This window comes from Oncorhynchus gorbuscha, linkage group LG25 (genome assembly GCF_021184085.1).
Source record: "Oncorhynchus gorbuscha isolate QuinsamMale2020 ecotype Even-year linkage group LG25, OgorEven_v1.0, whole genome shotgun sequence".
Taxonomy (NCBI): Eukaryota; Metazoa; Chordata; class Actinopteri; order Salmoniformes; family Salmonidae; genus Oncorhynchus; species Oncorhynchus gorbuscha.
This window is the reverse complement of record NC_060197.1, coordinates 14,623,923-14,644,348: the sequence shown is the minus strand read 5'-3', so window position 1 is coordinate 14,644,348 and position 20,426 is coordinate 14,623,923. Positions and strand designations below refer to the sequence as shown.

The following is a 20,426-nucleotide window of genomic DNA, read 5'->3' as shown; positions in this document are numbered from 1 at the left end:
GATGTGCCGCAGCAAGGTACATGTGTGCTGTGACATCGCCGTGGCAACGGAATAACGTCATCTAGGGACTTCTAGCGACAAATCAAGGAGCAAACAGCAGTTATCAATGACAAATAGTTGGCAACACTGACCCCACAGTCTCAACAGATAGATGTTACCATAGAAACCAAGAAGAACCTCTAAAACTGCAATCACCGGAGCCGCTACCAAATGTAAGATATTAGCATTAGATGTGTGTGAGATACAGTAGGTGGCGGCGGCGGTGTGGGTAAAGTTGTTGTAATGTTTTTTTGACTTGTGCTTCAGTTGTGTATGTCATCTATTCTCTTGGCAGGCTAGCCTCGATAGTGGGCTAAAAGAGCACCTAGTTAATATCACTGGATGTGCTGCCGAAATTAAAAGTTCCTTTAGAGAGATAAGAGTCCACTCTGACTACATTCCCAATGTCAGTAGTATATATTGGAGTCCACACACACACGCACACAGGCAGATACACGCACGGAAACACACGCAGAGGCACAGACAAAGAAACAGACAAACGCGCACACACACACACACACACGCAGCCCTCTTACACCCCCCACAATACATTATCCCAGAGTAGTGGTGGAGTAGTGTCTTACTGGAGCAATGTCTGAACTCAAAGCGGACGTGCGCGCCCCTGAACATGTCCACAGGGATGGGTAGTTTGATCTGCTCAGCCCAGCGGGGACTGTTGTTGTGGTAGAGCACAAAGGAGTGGTACTCATCCCCACCAGGCTCCCCTGAACCAGCCGCTACATAACTCTGGAGGAGAGAGAGAGGGGGGAGAGAAAGACGGAGGAGGATAAAGAGAGGGGAGAGGGAGGTAGGGAGGGGAGGGATAAGGGGGAGAGGAAAGAGGAAAGAGCGGAGGGGTAGATAAGAGAGGGCAGAGGAGTGAGGAGAGAGTGGGGCGAGAGCGGCATTAATAGGCAGTGGAGATGAAAGCAAGAGATGGAGAGAGGAGGGAGATTGCAGGACACACACACTGTGTACTGGACCGGTGACGCACAGCAATCTCAAGTCTCTCGCTCTGGCTGAGAGAGTGACAGGGTTGCATGCAGAGGTGAGCTCTAGCAGCAGCAGAATCAAATCTATTTTCTGCGTATGGCTGCAGCATCCTGTCTGATCAGGAAACCACAGTGTTTTACAGAGAAAACTAGTACCCTACCAATGACCAACACCATGTGCCAAAACCCATCCTCATCTCACATCTAGCTGAGGCAGATAGATAAATCACACAACCAATACCTGTTCATCTGTACCCATATAGGCCTTCAGCATTAGACAACATTTGCCTCGTTCAGTCTGATTGCATCAGGTCACAACAACACAACGACGAAAATTGAAAGCACATTCATGCCTGTAATGTGAAAAACCGTAAGGAATGGATGATCTTACCTTCATGACCTGGCCTTCGATGTCCAGCACATAGACCGTGATCTCCACGTTCCTGGCAACGCTCTTCCCTCCTTTCTCAAACTCTCCTTTCTCCAGCGTCACGTAAAGGTCATTCCTCATCTCTCCTGCAGGAGGGCGAACAGAGTGGTTCAAGCAGAATGTTGCACTCTGGATACAGGTCAACCGAACCGACGGTTCCTTCTTTTTACCGGTGGAAATAACAGGCATACTCATCTAGTGTTTGGTTGATTATATTTTCAAGTATAAAAACATCAGTCACTTGCTTCATTCTATAGCTAGAGGATTCCTGATACTACCAGGAGTGAGAAATACACTTTTTTTTTTATCTTTGTCTGTTGTGGTCTAGTACTGTCTTTATGCCAGCTGGGACCATCTACTTTAAGTGGTGCCTGTCTTCCCAGTGGTCTACTTGGTGTGTGAACTGCTGACTGCTCACCATTTTCAGATAGTTGTTGACACAACCAGGATCATAGGGGCAGAGCAATGGCAGGGCAATCTGTTACTTGTTTTGGTAATCAGTGGCTGTATTGGAGGAGGAGCGGTTTCACCTCTCCTAGGGTGGTGTATTCTCCACCTCTGCTAGACAATTAGCAATTATTGTTAATTCTTCAGTCTCCCCTGGCTTCTTAGCAGCGGCTTACCGTCGACGAAACAAAGACGCTTCTCCCGAGTTGTTTGAGGAAGGCGCCAACACCACTCTCTCACTTGAGTATCTTACCTAGTTGTTTACAGACGAATCAACTTTGTACTCTTTTGTAGCTTTGTCAACTATGTGTGTGTTTTCCATATCTGTTCGGACCTCTCCCTGTAGACTTTTACAGACGCCCCCCCCCCCCCCCCCCTTTCCGCAACCCTTCTAATTTAGTGTCCCCTGCGCGCGCACAACCCATGTGATATTCTGGCTTCCCTGGCAGCGTTTGGAACTGCCAATCATCTCCGCTTGTGCTGCCTTTCAGTCCCTTGACTTGTTTTGGGCCGTGATGGAGAACTGGATCCCCCCCCCAGAGAACACTGCTACTCCAGCTGTTCTTCCTTCATCTGACTGTTTCCTCATAGTCCGAGAGCATCTAGTTGTCGCGGTGGTGGCACAGGTCTGCTCATTTCTAAGTGGCGATTTTCTCTTTCCTCCCTCTCTCGCCTGTCTGTCTCCTCATTTGAATTCCATGCTGTCACTGCCACTCAAGCTTCACATTATTGTCATCTGTCGCCCACCAGGTGCCCTTGGAGATTTCCTCAATGAGATTGACATCCTGATGAGCTCCTTTCCTGATGATGGCTCACCGCTCTTCGTACTTGGCAACTTCAACCTCCCAACGTCTGCCATCGATTCATTTCTTTCTCTTCCTTACCTCTTTTCACCTCACCCTTTCTCAATCCCCTCCAACTCACAAAGCAGGCAATATGCTTGACCTCATCTTTACTAGAGGCTGTTTACGTACTAATCTCACTGCAACCCTTCTCCAGGTCTCTGATTACTTTACTTCTTTTTCCGCCTCCCTTTCCTCTAACCCTAACCGCTCAGCCCCTACCCAGATGCTCGTGCTCCGTCACAATCTTCGCTCGCTCTCTCACTTCTCTCTCCTCTCCTCTTCTATCCTATGTTCTCTCTCCCATCTGCTAAATACTTCTCCCTCCTGTCTCCTGATTATGCCTCTTCGACCCTACTCTCCTCCCTTTCCGCATCCTATGACTCGCACTGTCCCCTTTCCTCCAGGGCGGGTCGGCCTTCCCCTCCTTCTCTGTGGCTGAGTGACTCATTGCGAGCTTACAGAACAGGGCTGCGGGCAGCTGAGCAAACATTTAGGAAAACTAAACTTCCGGAGGACCTATCATCCTTTCACTCCTATCTACCTTCTCTTCCTATGTATTCCTCTGTACGTGGCTAAAGCCACTTTAAAATGTCAAGATTCTGCCGCGAACTCTAGGAAACTCCTTTCCACCTTCTCCTCTCTCCTTAATCAGCAGGTAGTCTAGTGGTTAGAGTGTTGAGCCAGGAACCGAAAGGTCGCTAGATCGAATCCCTGAGCTGAAAAGGTAGAACTCTGTCATTCTACCCCTGAACAAGGCAGTTAACCCACTGTTCCTAGGCTGTCATTGTAAATAAGAATTTGTTCTTAACTGACTTGCCTAGTTACATATAATAATCCTCTTCCCTCTCTGCAGAGTAAAGGTTGACTACATCCCCTACTCATTCACTCGGCCTCTAAAGTCCGCCTGTCTCCCTCACACAACTACGATATGCCTTGAAATCTTTCTCTTCTCTCTCTCCAGATGATATCCTGCGACTAGTGAGGTCTGGCAACCTGACAACCAGGCCACTCAACCCCTCCTCCCTTCTCCAAACCATCTCTTGAGACCTTCTATTCCTCACTTCGCTCATCCCTGACCACTGGCTGCGTCCCCCTCTGACTTCAAAATGGCCCGAGTTGCTCCCCTCAAACACTCGACTCATCTGACATCAAACCTATAGACCTGTATCCCTTTTTTTTGTTTTCTTTCCAAAACACTTGAGCGTGCCGTCTCTGATCAACTTCATAGTTCTCTCTCTCTCTCTCAACTATCTTCTTGATCCTAACCAGTCAGACTTTTAAGACGGGTCACTCAACCGAGACTGTGTCACGGAGGCTCTCCACACGGCCAAAGCTAACTCTCTCATCCTCCTAGATCTATCCACTGCCTTTGACACCGTGAACCATCAGATCCTCCTCTCCACCCTCTGGGGGCTGGGCGCTTCAGGCACTGCACACTCTTGGATTGCATCCTACCTGGCAGACCGCTCCTACCAGGTGACGTGGAGAGGATCTGTGTCTGCATTCTGTACTCTCTCTACTGGTGTACCCCAGGGCTCGGCCCTCTTTTCTCTATACACCAAGTCACTCGGCTCCGTCATATCAAGCTCAACCTCAACAGGATGGAACTGCTCTTCCTCCCAGGGAAGGCCTGCCCGCTCAAAGACCTCTCTATCGCGGTTGACAACTCCAGAGTGTCGTCCTCCCATCGTGCAAAGAACCTTGGCGAGACTCTGGATAACACCCTGTCATTCTCTGCAAACATCAAAGCAGTACACTCCGTTCAGCCACCTAAGGTCTCTTGGACCTCCCACCCCACGGGAGGGCAGCTCCCCCTCAGCCCAGGCCACGCTCTTTTCTGTCCTGGCACTGCAATGGTGGAACCAGCTTCCCCCTGAAGCTAGGACAGCAGAGTCCCTGCCCATCTTCCGAATACATCTGAGACCGTACCTCTTCAAAGAGCATCTTAAATAATCCTCCTCGTCACTCGGATTAAGTATATGGATGTTAATATAATTGCACGTAAACCGAACCTGCAATGTTTTGTTCAGTGGTCATTTACATTTATGATATACACATACATGTTAGAGTTAAATACGTTAAGGAGAAAAGTCTGTTTTACAGCAAAGAGAAGGCATCGACACATCACACTGTCAGCAAGGATAGGGCGACCTCTTCACCCCAGTGGCAGACATGGAAGTGACAGGGTTGGCACAGGGCACAGATCTGTTTTCAGGGCAGACAGGTTTGACGGTTCTGAATCTGAACCTCCACAAAAACATCGACATCCCAACGGCTGGCAAAAGGCGTATAGCAGCACCCTCCGTGCATACTTCGTATAGCTGACAATAACACGTCAAATATTCAAAATAAATCAATGTGCTTGGTTTTCACTTGCGCCTGCACTTTCAGGAGTGTGTGGGGCTCTGGAAGTAGAGTGGATGTATGGTCACAGTACGGCGAAGCGACTATAGCATTCAAGACGCCAGGTGCTTCCTGCAGTATGATTCAGACGGGTGACACGGATGCTACACACACAGTCATCTAGTGATAACACATTCATGTGCTATTCTATTACCTCATCACCCGGTACCCCGGGCCACAAGGTGTGACAGTTAAACCAGACGCTCTTCATTTACTTTGTGCGATAAGGAGAATTACATCCCCCACTTACTTTCTGAGCTGGTGGGAAGTGTTAGTTCAGTTGGGTACAGCAACACAATACTATCTGAGCCAGTGAAGTGTTCAACCTGTACTGAGACAAGTGCACACACACACACACACACACACACACACACACACACACACACACACACACACACACACACACACACACACACACACACACACACACACACACACACACACACACACACACACACACACACTCTCAAGAGTAGCTCGTATCTGCCTCGTATGAAAACAGACTCCTGAGGAGGTCTGTCTAACTTCACAGCCTAGAGAATAATTACAGGAACAGGACACATGTATACGCTCAGAGGCGGCCTCTGAAGGGGCAGTCTTGGGGAGGAGTTAGCCGAGAAGTAATGGTGCACATTTTATGAATAGGGTTTTTTGGAGAGGTAGCACAATGCGGCAAGGCAACATCTGCACGAGAGAAGACAGGTCCGTATCCACTTCAGAGAATAGTTAGCCACAGAAAGGAAACGAGAGGAAGTTGTTTTCTTCCAGCCCCTGTGTGTGTGTGTGTGTGTGTGTGTGTGTGTGTGTGTGTGTGTGTGTGTGTGTGTGTGTGTGTGTGTGTGTGTGTGTGTGTGTGTGTGTGTGTGTGTGTGTGTGTGTGTGTGTGTGTGTGTGTGTGTGTGTGTGTGTGTGTGTAAATAACTCTCCACATCTCTATCTAATGGCTTCCAGGGTTCAACTCAACCCAGAGAGATCAACTCTCTCTCTCTCACACACACACACACACACACACACACACACACACACACACACACACACACACACACACACACACACACACAGCCTGGAGAGACTTGACTATAATCCTTTGCCTACAGGAGCGTAAACACACTAAAATCCCTAGCCCAGGGGCACATTGAAAGTGGGAGCAGACTCTGACAAGGATTGTAAATATAAATCTTGAGCTGCTGTAGAAGGCAAAACACTAGGGGACACACAGCAATCGGTTTCTTTTTATGTGAATGGACGTTCACATCACTTTTTTTCTTCTTTCAAACAATGGCTTTGTCTGTTTTGCAAGTAAGTTTTACTGTACACTTTACTGTGTACAGTCATTCATGCCAATACACACTCACCAGACAGTTTATTAGGCCTGGCATTCAATTGTTATCAAGGGACCTAACCTTTTTCCAGGAAAAACATCAAATCAAATTGATTTATATAGCCCTTCATACATCAGCTGATATCTCAAAGTGCTGTACAGAAATACAGCCTAAAACCCCAAACAGCAAGCAATGCAGGTGTAGAATCACTGTTGTACGGTGCCGTTATTTGTCGGTTTGTGGCCCTCCTGTTAGCTTGCACAATTCTTACAATTCTCCTCCGACCTCCCTCATCAACAAGCTGTTTGTGCCCACAGGACTGCCGCTGACTGTTTTTTGTTTGTCGCACCATTCTCTGTAAACCTTAGACACCGTTGTGCGTAAAAAGCCCAGGAGGGCGGGCCGTTTCTGAGATACTGGATTTGGCGCGCCTGGCACCTGACGACCGTACAACGCTCAAAGCAGCTTAGGTCACTTGTTCTGCCCGTTCTAACGTTCAATCGATCAGTAACTGAATGCCTCGATGCCTGTCTGCCTACTGTAGCAGGCCACGTGACTCGCAGTCTGTGGTAGCGAACCATTTCCGTGAAGCCGGTGGTGTACATTGGCTACGCGTGTAGATTTAGTACAGACGTCGTTATGTTTTGACCAAAGAAGAGGTTAGCTGCGTGGGTGGTTTCTTACCTGGCATGATGATGTCAGAGAAGCCCAGTTTCTTGGTGATGGACACTCCTCTGGTGAACAACACCATATACTCTCTCCTCAGCTGTTCAATGTCCCCGTGCAGCAACTGGAGAGATACAGCCAGGCCTGGGAACAGAAGAAGCCCACACAAATGTTTAGAATTAAAGTGACGCGTCTTGAATACTTGACATGTAGTAAGATGTGACTCACGTGCACGCGCGCACACACACACACACACACACACACACACACACACACACACACACACATGAGTCAGACTACGGCATGCTTTAAGAATAAATAATAAAGAGAAAGCATCGGTGTCGTCTCCATCTAATATATTGGAAAACAACCAATAGATGTACAATTGCAGACTGTGGCCTTGGAATAAAACCCCTGCTTCTATTTTCAGTATGTTTTCATTTTCATATCGTTCCATATTTCCTTGATGCCATGCTAGATATTGCTCCGGTTTTCAAGGAAGTGGAAAAGGCTTTTGGTCAACCAGACCACTGATCCTGTCATTCTGAAATGTTTCAGGTCAATATATTCTTGAATTTAGAAACTGGTACATATTTCGCCGGCCTGCTAAAAGGAGAAACTACGGCACTTTGTGGCCCAAGATGGCAAGGGTTTAATTCCCCCAAACTACAATATCCACACACACACACACACACACACACACACACACACACACACACACACACACACACACACACACACACACACACACACACACACACACACACACACACACACACACACACACACACACACACACACACACACACACACACACACACACATTCCTCGAACAGATTTGTCTGTCACAGCTCAAACCACAGGAATACAGAGGCAGCAGTCTTGTAACAACACTGAAATCCTTCCACAGTAACGTTATGTTTTAACATGGCACAGTCAAGGCTTGATCAATAATCTAAGACGAGAAACCCATTAAGTTTGGGGGGAGATTCCACAGTGCTTGGGGCATGTCCGCCTTGCCCTCCCTTTCATGTGGATGAAGCCCATGGCACAGCACAGCCTCACAGCCACTCCAGGGCCACAATTAGGCAAACCCCCGCTTCATTGCTATTCTACACAGTAACACACAAGAGTATTCAGGGCTGCCAGCCTGCCTGCCACCACTTTGACACTCTCTCCCCTCTGTCGTCCTCACTTGCTTTTCACCAACTTAACACAAGGAGCACAGGGAGCAACAGGATGGAGCATTTCCGCTGTTCAACAACAACAACACACAGCCGTGTGTTGCTTCTGCCCATTGCGGAGCCTCATTCTCTGTCACTTTTGCTGACTCCGCACACTCTCTCTCTCTCCATATTCTCCCCATCTCTCTATTCCTGCTTATTCTTTCTCTCTCTTCTCGCTCCCTCTCATCCTCTCTCTATGATTACTCAAACCAATATCATTTCGCTCGTTCCTCTGCTTCAGATTCTCTCATATTTTCTTCATTCGTCTCTCCCTGTAAATTGGCCAGCAGCTAGCTAATATTTCGGTAGTTTGGAAGCTCTACACAGCGAGCCCCGCTACGCAGCACAGCACTGCACACCACCGCTCATTTTAATTGTTCCCCTGACAACCAGACTAATGAATTTAAGGCCTTTAATTATGCAAGTTATTCCACCGCCTCCTGCATCAATGATTTATAAGGGCAGGACCTGTGGAGAAGAGAGTGGAGGCGCGCAGTCACCTGGCTACAGGGCTGAGAGGCTCAACTGATTGTCTTTTAGTGCAGTCGTATAGTAGCCTGCTGCAATACAGCAGAACGTGTAAGAGGCTGGAGTTGATATTGAAATGAAGCGGATACATACCTGTACAGTAGGAATGGTGGGATGGCTTTAAATACACTGAATTAGCAGGGGGAAACGAGTGTTCTCAGTCAAGTAAATCCAAGGGAAATGTAATGGGGTTTGTTCTGTAGAAGTCAGCATTTCTACCTCTTCGGGAATGACTCATCTGTTTTTTTATGCATAACATGCTGTTACTAAAAAAAGGTTTTCAACATGCAGGGTTTCCGTGGAACTACTCCGTACACTGTGGCTCTGTCAAAGTTGTATGCCGAATCATAATTAATGAATGTGCCCTCGCTCTTCAATGAGCCAAACAGCACTGGTTTGACATAATTCATCAGCAACTGCTGTATCAATCCATATTGCATTCATCATCATTCAGACGAAACGCACACAGCTTTACTGTGATGCAGTTTGACCTGTCCCCGTTGCACTTCTCAGCGGCTGTGAAACAGGAAAGGGGAAGCTTGATCCGGCACTGAGTATGATCGATGACGCAACCTGGAAGGTATTCGATGGAAAGCCGCCTGGATCTTCTGATTTAACACAACTTAAGAGGCCAGGGTCGGAAGAAAATGTGCATTTCAAAATAATTCCACCACATCAACTCTACTACAATCATGTGATGTGACGCGGTGTGCGTGTGGGGAGAAATGGAGAGAATGGGTGAGTTGATGAGCAAGAGGACGAGAACGACGCATCGCGACGTAAACACCGATTGTGAATGAAGAACAGGGCAGGCCATCCTATTGTATTGATCCATTCTAATTATCGGCCTAATCTTAAAATGGTATGTTACCTATATCAGTTCACCCAATCACAGCTGTCTTATCAGTCTCCTCCGGCCGACTTGGAATAGGCTACACAGTGAGCGTAACTGTACATGCTGAATGGCTTTCAATATTGGGTAAAATATCCCCTTTGGACAGCAGGCAAAAAAAATGTCCCCATGGACAATTGCTTCACTTCACTTAAATTGGCGAACAAGTTGCTTGCAAAGAAAACAAGTCTGGCCCGGCACCATGAGCAAAGTGAGCCAGGAGCTCCCTCCCTTTGCCCAAAATAAGGCAGCTGCACAACTGTTATGGTACAACAGTGTGGAAGAATGACAAGACACAAAGAGACAATAGGAGACTACAACCAAACAAAGGTATGTCAAAGTGCGTCAAGCTATTGAAAGTTAAAAATAAAAAAAATGTGTCAACTGTTAGGACAAGGGACAACAAACTAAATCCAACGAATGCCATTGCGTGAAGACGCACACAAACACGAGCTGACAATAATTGATTATTTTTGACTGCTGTCATATCTACACTCATATTCATTATGAGGCCTTTGTAGCTTTTTTTTGTGCCGAGTTTCACTATTTATCAAGGCCACTTGGCACTGATAATGATGCTTAGGCTGCGTGTTCATCATTTGACTGCGTGTCTGTTGACCATGTGTCTTGGTGGTTGGGTTATTTTGATTTTGTCCATATAATAAAAAGGCTACTACCATGTTCCAATACATATGCTTTCTGTTTCATCGTTGTAACAATGGCACTCCTCTAATAAAATTGATTGAACACTTGAATTTTAGCTATTTTTATTCTTATATACAGTATATATTTTTTTTACATATAGCCTACGTTACATAAACTCATGAAAGTTAGTTGAAGTGTTAGTTGAAATAAAATACTAATCATATTCTAATGTCACCCAAGGCCTTCATAAACACAACCAAATTATTATTTTTGCGATGGCATATATTAAATATATGACTTACACTGTTAGAATGTTGCAGTCAGAATGACCGCTCTTTAGGTTGAACTGGGTCCCTAAAGGCCCAGCGGTTCTAGTGTTAACCTGTCTCCTCCCCTTCATCTACACTGATTGAAGTGGATTTAACAAGTGACATGAATAAGGGATCATAGCTTTCGCCCGGTTTCATTCCATGTCATGGAAAGAGAAGCACTCAGTGTAGAAAAACCATGATAAGTGTCGGGGTGGCAGGTAGCCCGGCGGTTAAGAGCATTGGGCCAGTAACCAAAAGGTTGCTGGGTCGACTCCTGAGCCTGTTAGGTGGGAAAATCTGCCGTTCTACCCAGCCCCCGACAACAACTCCCCCCCCCGGGCGTCAATGACGTGGACGTTGATTATGGCAGCCTGACTAGGTATCCCCCTTTCCCCTTCGGTGATGTATCGAAGCATACAGTATCATACGTTGCTACGCCCCTCCATCAACTGCATGGGTACCGATTCTTCTAAATACAGCAGAGCTGAACACTGACGTGTTATTGGACCATATCATCCTGCATGGAAACTGCCACAAATAACCTGGATGTCGAAACCGCCTAAACTCTTCTGCAACCTCCTGAAAAATCAACACATCTTAAAAGCATTCTGAATCCCCATCCTCTTAGTTAACATCAAATATGCATGTCTTATCTGGTATCAACAACAACATAACAGACTACTCGATACTACTGCAATATGCATATGATATAAGGATTATAACATCATCTTACAGAATTTATTAATTTAACTGAATTGAGTCAGAGAGAGTGCAGTGAATGGTTGATTAAAGTGTATCTCTGTAAGGATATTGTTCTCCTACTTAGCATCATTCCCCAGTTCACCTTTGTCAGGGAATTAATTCCAATTTCTCGCTTATCAATTCAACTGAGCAAATAACATCTTAACTTATTCCAAAGCCAATCTTTCATTTGGGATTTTAACTGGCGCCGGGCTATTAGGGCTGATCCCATTTAGTCGACTGGCCGATTGTTTGGTCGATAGGCTGTTGGTCGACCAAAATGTCTTTACTCGAGCTGTAGAAAAATATATAAATATCATGGTGCACAAGACACCTGTCCGAGTGGACTAATCCACTGTGGAGGCCGTTGGGATGGCACAGTCCATCAGTCTAAGATATGGTACTGAAATTGTATATGGTTATATTATGTAAGAACAATGGTGCAACACAAATAAAAATGATATTATTTTATAATAAAAGTGCTTTCTCCTGCGTTGGGTAGTGGTCGCTGTCCGAGGTTCTGAAACACATCAGTGCGCTGTTGAATTGGCGCATTTCCGTTTCTAATAGCAAAGCATAATAGCAAAGTTAACCAGCATATTGGTGTTGAGAACAATGCGGCAGAGGCAGCAGCGGAGTTAGGAGACGAGAAAACAGCCCTTGCTTAAATTGTCTAAGAAAAGTGAGGAGAGAGGAAACGCCAACTTAATTAGGTCTATAATCAATAGCCTAACTGTTAAATGTGCCTTGCTTAATAAATCATCCATATAAACTCAGCAAACAAAGAAACATCCCTTTTTTAGGACCCTGTCTTTCAAAGATAATTCGTAAAAATCCAAATAACCTCACAGATCTTCAATGGAAAGGGTTTAAACACTGTTTCCCATGCTTGTTCAATGAACTATGGTCCTTCTGTAGCTCAGTTGGTAGAGCATGGCGCTTGTAACGCCAGGGTAGTGGGTTCGATCCCCGGGACCACCCATACGTAGAATGTATGCACACATGACTATAAGTCGCTTTGGATAAAAGCGTCTGCTAAATGGCATATATTATTATTATTATTATTATTATAACCATAAACAATTAATGCACCTGTGGATTGGTCAATAAGACACTAACAGCTTACAGTCGGTAGGCAATTAACTTCTACGATATAGGGGGCGCTCTTTTAATTTTTGGATGAAAAACGTTCCCGTTTTAAACAAGATATTTTGTCACGAAAAGATGCTCGACTATGCATATAATTGACAGCTTTGGAAAGAAAACACTCTGACGTTTCCAAAACTGCAAAGATATTGTCTGTGAGTGCCACAGAACTGATGTTACAGAAAAAACCCAGATAAAAATACAATCAGGAAGTGCCGTTAGTCACATGTCTGTGGAACTTGTTCAGTTTATGTCTCAGTTGTAGAATCTTGTTATGTTCATACAAATACTTACACATGTAAGTTTGCTGAAAATAAACGCAGTTGACAGTGAGAGGCAGACATGTCGGATAAACAATTTCACGGCTGTTTTTAATCTTTGCTATGCTGTAATAAAATCTTTACACTTTTTTCCATTAGAACAGCCTCTGGTATAATTTATAATTTCTTTAGTGTTGTTTACACTGTTCCATATTGTCCGAGAAATTATATTTGTAATAATAATAACCCTCCTCTTTCCTTGTTCTCCTTCTTCGTGTTAATATTACTATTATTATTAATATCATCATTATAATAAGTAATGTCATTATCATTAGTAGGCTTACCATAACAGCCTGGTGTAACTTCCATCGAGCTGTAGGCCCTCATTCTGTTTAGTCTTAATACCATAACTTACTGAGGCCTATATTTCAATACTTATATAGGCTACTGTATCAATCGATCCTTTATTCGTTTATGTTATCACACAGCATACCAGTCATTTGTGATTTGAAGTGAAATCAAGCATTTTAGTTTTTAAAAAACAATAACAAAGCGACCACAGAATAATTTGCGTAAACAATAAATAGGCCTAAACCGTTACAGAAATCGCATTCACAAATAAAATAAATGCGACAGTTTAGTCGTTGCTGTAAATAAAGCGTTTACAAAAAACCGCTATAATTTATCATTATAATTTATTTAGTGTTAGCATTGTCACGCGGATTACAAAAACAAAACCAGTCCTGTCGTGGACACCGATGGCTTGTTCCGAGACAAATTAAACAACATCTTTGCTCTCTTTGAGGACAATTAAGTGCCACTGACATGACCCGCTACCAAAACCTGCGGGCTCTCCTTCACCACGGCCAACGTGAGTAAAACATTTAAACGTGTTAACCCTCGCAAGGCTGCCCCCAGGTGGTAAGGGTAGGAAACAACATCTCCACCCCGCTGATCCTCAACACTGGGGCCCCACAAGGGTGCGTTCTCAGCCCTCTCCTGTACTCCCTGTTCACCCATGACTGCGTGGCCATGCACACCTCCAACTCAATCATCAAGTTTGCAGATGACACTACAGTGGTAGGCTTGATTACCAATAACGACGAGACGGCCTACAGGGAGGAGGTGAGGGCCGTTGGAGTGTGTTGTCAGGAAAATAACCTCACACTCAACGTCAAAAAAACAAAAGGAGATGATCATGGACTTCAGAAAACAGCAGAGGGAGGAACCCCCTATCCACATCGACGGGACAGTAGCGGAGAAGTTAGAAAGTTTTTTGTTCCTCGGCGTACACATCACGGACAAACTGAAATGGTCTACCCACACAGACAGCGTGGTGAAGAAGGTGCAACAGCGCATCAACAACAGCGTATTCTTCAACCTCAGGAGGCTGAAGAAATTTGGTTTGTCACCAAAAACACTCACAAACTTTTACAGATGCACAATCGAGAGCATCCTGTCGGATGGTACGGCAACTGCTCCATCCTCAACCGTAAGGCTCTCCAGAGGGTGTTGAGGTCTGCACAAAGCATCACCGAGGGCAAACTACATGCCCTCCAGGACACCTACAGCACCCAATGTCACAGGAAGGCCAAAAAGATAATTAAGGATAACAACCACCCGAGCCACTGCCTGTTCATCCCGCTATCATCCAGAAGTCGAGGTCAGTAAAGGTGCATCAAAGCTGGGACCGAGAGACTGAAAAATAGCTTCTATCTCAAGGCCATCAGACTGTTAAACAGCCATCACTAACATTGAGTGGCTGCTGCCAACATATTGACTAAAATCTCTAGCCACTTGAATAATTGGATGTTGGATGTAATAAATGTATCCCTCGTCACTTTAAACAATGCCACTTTATATAATGTTACCATCTACTGCATCTTGCCTATGCCGCACGGCCATTGCTCATCTATATATTTATATGTACATATTCTTAGTCATTCCTTTACACTGGTGTGTATAAGGTAGTTGTTGTGAAATTGTTAGATTACTTGTTATTAACTTCTCTAGGGTAGGGGGCAGCATTCTGAATTTTGGATGAAAAGCATGTCCAAATTAAACGGCCTGCTACTCGGGCCCAGAAGATATGATATGCATATAGATTGGTAGACTGGTAGATTTGGATAGAAAACACTCTAAAGTTTCCAAAACTGTTAAAATAGTGTCTGTGAGTATAACAGAACTGATTTAGCAGGTGAAAACCTGAGAAAAATCCATTCAGGAAGTAGTTTTTTTCGTTTTGTAGTTTTCTATTCAATGCCATTACAAGTATCCATTGACTTAAGACTCCATTTGCAGTTCCTATGCCTTCCACTAGATGTCAACAGTCTTTAGAAATCGTTTCAGGCTTGTATTCTTATAAATGAGGGAGTAAGACCAGTCTGAACAGTGGACCCTACCGTGTCGCAGAGCTTTTTCATGAGCATGTGCATTTCTTGTTTACCTTTTATATTGACAACGTTATTGTCCGGTTGAAATATTATAGATCATTTAGGCTAAAAAACAACCTGAGGATTGAATATAAACATGGTTTGACATGTTTCTATGAACTTGACGGATACAATTTGGATTTTTTTGTCTGATTGTTTTCACTGTGTTTGAGCCTGTGGATTACTGAAGAAAATGCGCTAACAAAACTGAGGTTTTTGGATATAAAGAGATTTCATTCAACAAAAGGAACATTTATTGAGTAAATGAATTTCTTCTGTTTGCCACCATATGAATATCATCAAAGGTAAGGGATTAATTTTATCTCTATTTCTGAGTTTTGTAACGCTTCTGCTTGGCTGGTTACTGTTTGTAATAATTTGTCAACTGGGCTATGTTCTGGGCTAGGTATGTTCTGGGCTAGGTATGTTCTGGGCTAGGTATGCTTTCGCCGAAAAGCATTTTATAAATATGACACTGTGGTTGGTTTAAGAAGAAGATAATCTTTAAACCTATGTATAATATGTTTTGTTTTCCGAATTTTTATAATGTGCATTTCTGTATTTGAATATGGCGCTCTGCAATCTCACTGGATGTTGGTCAGATGGGACGCTGGCGTCCCACGTACCCTGGGGAGGTTAAATATTACTGCACGGTCGAAACTAGAAGCACAAGCATTTCGCTACACTCGTATTAACATCTGCTAACCATGTGTATGTGACCAATAAAATTTGGTTTGATTTGATTTGCCATGTGTTACAGTGTTCAGAGTTTGTTCTAACCAATTTATTGATGTGATTATAATATGCTATAGGTCAGACCCTATTGGTCACGTGCATGCGATGCATACATGTTTCACTAAAGAGATCAAGGGCTGAGGGAATCGGGAATGTTTTTTCAGTAAAACAATACTTTTCAGTCAGAAATGGCTGTAATTATGTTGCAGATTCGGCAACACGGACAGTGCGATACACACTGTAGATGTTCTGTGGTGGTCGCTGCAGCAGGGAGGAGAGAGAGATGCGCAGTCACTCGCAGTCTCTTTTTTTTAACACAGCGCAGCAAGTCTGAGCCAGGCACTGCACACTCAAATCAATTGCGGTCGGACTCCCTCTAGTCATTTGTGTGTCTTTAATTATTTAATCAAACAGTTCGCTTAAAGCATCAGACAAGCTCAATGCATATAGTTGATTTGATTAAAACACACCGGATGTGTCTATATATGGAAGAATACACGTTTAAAACATTTCAGAACAGACAACCATTATTATTCATTATTGTTATTAACTCTCAGGTGAAAACGTCATGTCAATTCGCAGCGGATAGCGCAGTATGCTAAATGACTTTTGTCAGTCATCGTAATTACTGTGGTGCTGCCGCTCCCACTTCCACTACCAGCTTATTCAAATCCCCGAGTTGTGACTGCGCCTCATGCAATTACTGCTGGTCTTTTGAGGGGCTGAGGCTGAAATAGGAGCAGACTTGGCAGATCTGTCTGTGAGATAGACTCTGTTGATGGAGATCCAAATCTTGCAAACCTTCCCAGTGTTTTGTGGCGTGAATAGAGGCCAGTTCGCTACTAATCTTATTGTTGTAAACAAGCTATATAAGAATAAGGCGAGGTTGCTATGGCAATGAACCATTGACGACGCACAGACGCACGTACGCACAGAGAAGTATACACACACAATATATAATTTAGGCCTATTTGAGAAGACATTCATACATGTCTTCCATCCACTTTCTTTCCATCCGATTTGCAATTTCCTCTCACAGCCTAAACCTAATGTTCTCCTCCTATCCATCAACCTGTTGCTAGGGAGAACGGCAGACAGTCAGCTTCATATGGAGGGGATTGCTATTTATATCAGTTCAATGCATATTGAGCTGTGCCGAGCAGCGCGGTACAAACCCAGCTACAGTGGAATTGTACAGCAGAGAGCTAATCGGCTTCCCATTAAACTCCCATCCATCGCATCTCGTGTATTTTCAGTTGGGCAGAATTTTGGAGGTATAATATTTCCGCTAGTTGTGAGGTGAGAAATACAAAAGGGAGGTTGTTCCTTACCCGTGTTGGAACCTGATAGGTTGTATCTGGAGTTGACCTTTCTGATGATGTTCTCGTGGATTTGATACCACTCGCTTTCCGCGGTACATCTGGAACACGAAGGCAAAACGTGGTGTGTCATGCATGATTTGGGTCAACGAGATAACACTAGCCCAATAACATTCCTCAACTTTATCATATAAATTCAATGAAACACAGAGGTAGAGAAGTGTCAAAACTCTGGGCTAAGTACTATTGTCCACCCATTTCAGCCCCTATGTAGGTCAAACCATTACTGTGTCCATAACGGCTTTTTCAATATAACACTTGGGTATGTATCTAGAGTGCTGTAATAGTACCCGTGTGTGTGTGTGTGTGTGTGTGTGTGTGTGTGTGTGTGTGTGTGTGTGTGTGTGTGTGTGTGTGTGTGTGTGTGTGTGTGTGTGTGTGTGTGTGTGTGTGTGTGTGTGTGTGTGTGTGTGTGTGTGTGTGTGTGTGTGTGTGTGTGTGTAAGCTGGTCAACACTGTTCCACCACAATCCGTCCACTGTGAATGCTGAACGATGTATCTGCTACAGTATTTCATTGTCTGTGAGAGGGTACTGAAGTGTATTGTGAGTTGTGGCTTCTGTGTACAAATGCACTTTCGATATGATGGAAGGTGACTCACGCGTAAACCTTCAGCAGGTGGTCGTCTTTAGAGTCTGCCGTGAGAAGGTCTGCGATACTGACCACAGCACAGCCAAAGGGCCGTCTGTACTGGATACTACACAGGTTCTTCTTCTCCCCAGCGCCCATCCGCCCTGCAACCAACACAACGACAACACAGTCAATGTCTGTACATCAGTGCCCTGTAGTTACTATATTAGAGAATGTTACCACTTAACTATAATTACTGCAATACTATAATACTATGTTATTACTGTGTTAGAGATGTGTTCATTTTTATTTAAAAATGTATGCAATATAAATGTAGTGTTTGACTAATTAAGGGCACTGGGAACTTACCAATTCTCATAATGTGAACAACAATGTAGACGTCTTTTCTGAGATCGCTGCTCCCCAAATCCTGAAGAGAGAAAAACACATACATTTTTAATCAAATGGTGATGGTAGTATCCTCAATACAATAACAGACAAAGTGTCATGTGCAGAACGACTATGACTTCTATACCCCCCAGGGTGCATAGAAGACACAGTGAAGTTCAGTACTCACCACAAAGAGGGTGCACTGTCTCTCTGTCTTCTCCGGCGACTTGGGCACTCCGTTCTTATTCAGTCTGACAAAGAACCTCTCACTGGAGGAGCAGAAAAGAGGAGAAAATAGGAAAGAAGAGGGGAAGAGAGGTTATTCATTGTCACGCCATAAATAAAATATATGTTGGTGATGACAGTAAACATGACAGAGGAGGGGAGTTGGCTAAACAACGAGCAAGCTACTAGATCAGGTCTCCCACACGAGAGTAGTGTACTACAGTACAAGCAGATGTAGTGTACTACAGTACAAGCAGGATGTAGTGTACTAGAGTACAAGCAGGTGTAGTGTATTAGTCTACAAGAGTACAACAAGAGGTAACCCAGAGGTAAGCTCCTCCGTATTCACAGAGAGAGAGCCCCGTGGCAAATAACACTCGAAGAAGAATTAATGCCATAGCACCATGACGAGATTGTACGCAACATATCCGGCAACACAGAAAAAAAATATTCTTCAATTCCATGTCCGAAGAAAATGATGCTACCTTTCTACCAAACTAGATGAAATATTCATAGAATTTAGAGAATTCTTCAGGAGCGATTCTAACCCAGTTCTTGGACTCTCAACCAACGGAAAAGAAAATGACGGAGTGTAGATTAGAAGGAACAAAGCAAAGCGCTTTGCAATAACATTGGGGATACACTGCAATGTCAGATGTCATTGTAATTTTGCAGTATGGCAAGGCGACGAAGGGGGAATTCACAAAAACATTATAGATCATGGAAGAAAAGCAGTGAAATGGCAAACGTCGCAATATGCACCGACATATGAAGACCGTACTTGCTACAAAGTTACAGAAAGCTAAACCGCACACCAACCGAAACTGGATACATTGTAAACGCAGGTCCAATGAAGAAAAACTAAGCTAGCTAGCAATTGATTTGTTCATGCAGAGACATATTGTTGGGGAGAATAACCTAACGTGGGTGAGTGATGAACATGAATTTCAGGACACAAGTGGCGCTATGCTGTCATATCCTCCCACATGAAACGTCTAGTTTGACCAGCTGTTTTCAGCAACTGATCTTTTTTATTCCGTCATATTGGAAGGTTTGCTAGCAACAAACTATTTACCTAGCTGCTAGCCTAGTGTTTGATATGCAATGTGATCTCGTAATGGACAGTGTTACGTGTCCTGACGAGAAGGCCCTTTGCCAGGCAAAATTGGGCATCATCAGCTCATTGTTATAGAAGTAACAAACGCAAATGCCGCTATTTAGCTTTAATTCTGGCTGCAGAGGTTGTGACTGTGTTAGCCGTAACTAGTTAGCAAACAAGGAATAAGAACACTGCCAGTGAGCATGGCAACAGAACATACAGAATGAACAACTGGGTTGCATCTCTAGCAACCAAAAGAGGAGAAAGTATGAATTGTAATATCAACTAAAAAATATATATTTCTAGTAGTAAATGTCTGCTTTGACTTTGTTTTCTCTGGTAACTGTGGTATAAAAGGGATAAATCCCTCCCGTCTTTCATTAAATAGTACCCGCAAAACACCAGTCTCAACGTCAACAGTGAAGAGGTGACTCCCGGATCCTCTGTCCAGTGTCAGTGTTCTTTTGCCCGTCTTAATCTTTTCTTTTTATTGGCCACTCTGAGATATGGCTTTTTCTTTGCAACTCTGCCTAGAAGGCCAGCATCCCAGAGTCACCATTTCACTCTTGACGTTGAGACTGGTGTTTTGCAGGTATTATTTAATGAAGCTGCCACTTGAGGACTTGTGAGGTGCCTGTTTCTCAAACTAGACACTCTAATGTACTTGCCCTCTTGCTCATTTGTGCCCTCGGGGCCTCCCAATC

The 20,426-nt window shown here is 44.2% G+C and overlaps 1 protein-coding gene across 1 annotated transcript in view; it reads right to left on the bottom strand.

The window, feature by feature from the left end:
* The window catches only part of LOC124013791 (dedicator of cytokinesis protein 4-like), a 150,657-nt gene that overhangs the window by 65,941 nt on the left and 64,290 nt on the right, over positions 1-20,426 (bottom strand). Inside the window, 7 exon segments of the mRNA XM_046328315.1 lie at positions 624-786; positions 1,423-1,547; positions 7,163-7,288; positions 17,392-17,480; positions 18,040-18,172; positions 18,378-18,438; positions 18,586-18,667. Coding sequence (XP_046184271.1) covers positions 624-786; positions 1,423-1,547; positions 7,163-7,288; positions 17,392-17,480; positions 18,040-18,172; positions 18,378-18,438; positions 18,586-18,667 — 779 coding nt within the window.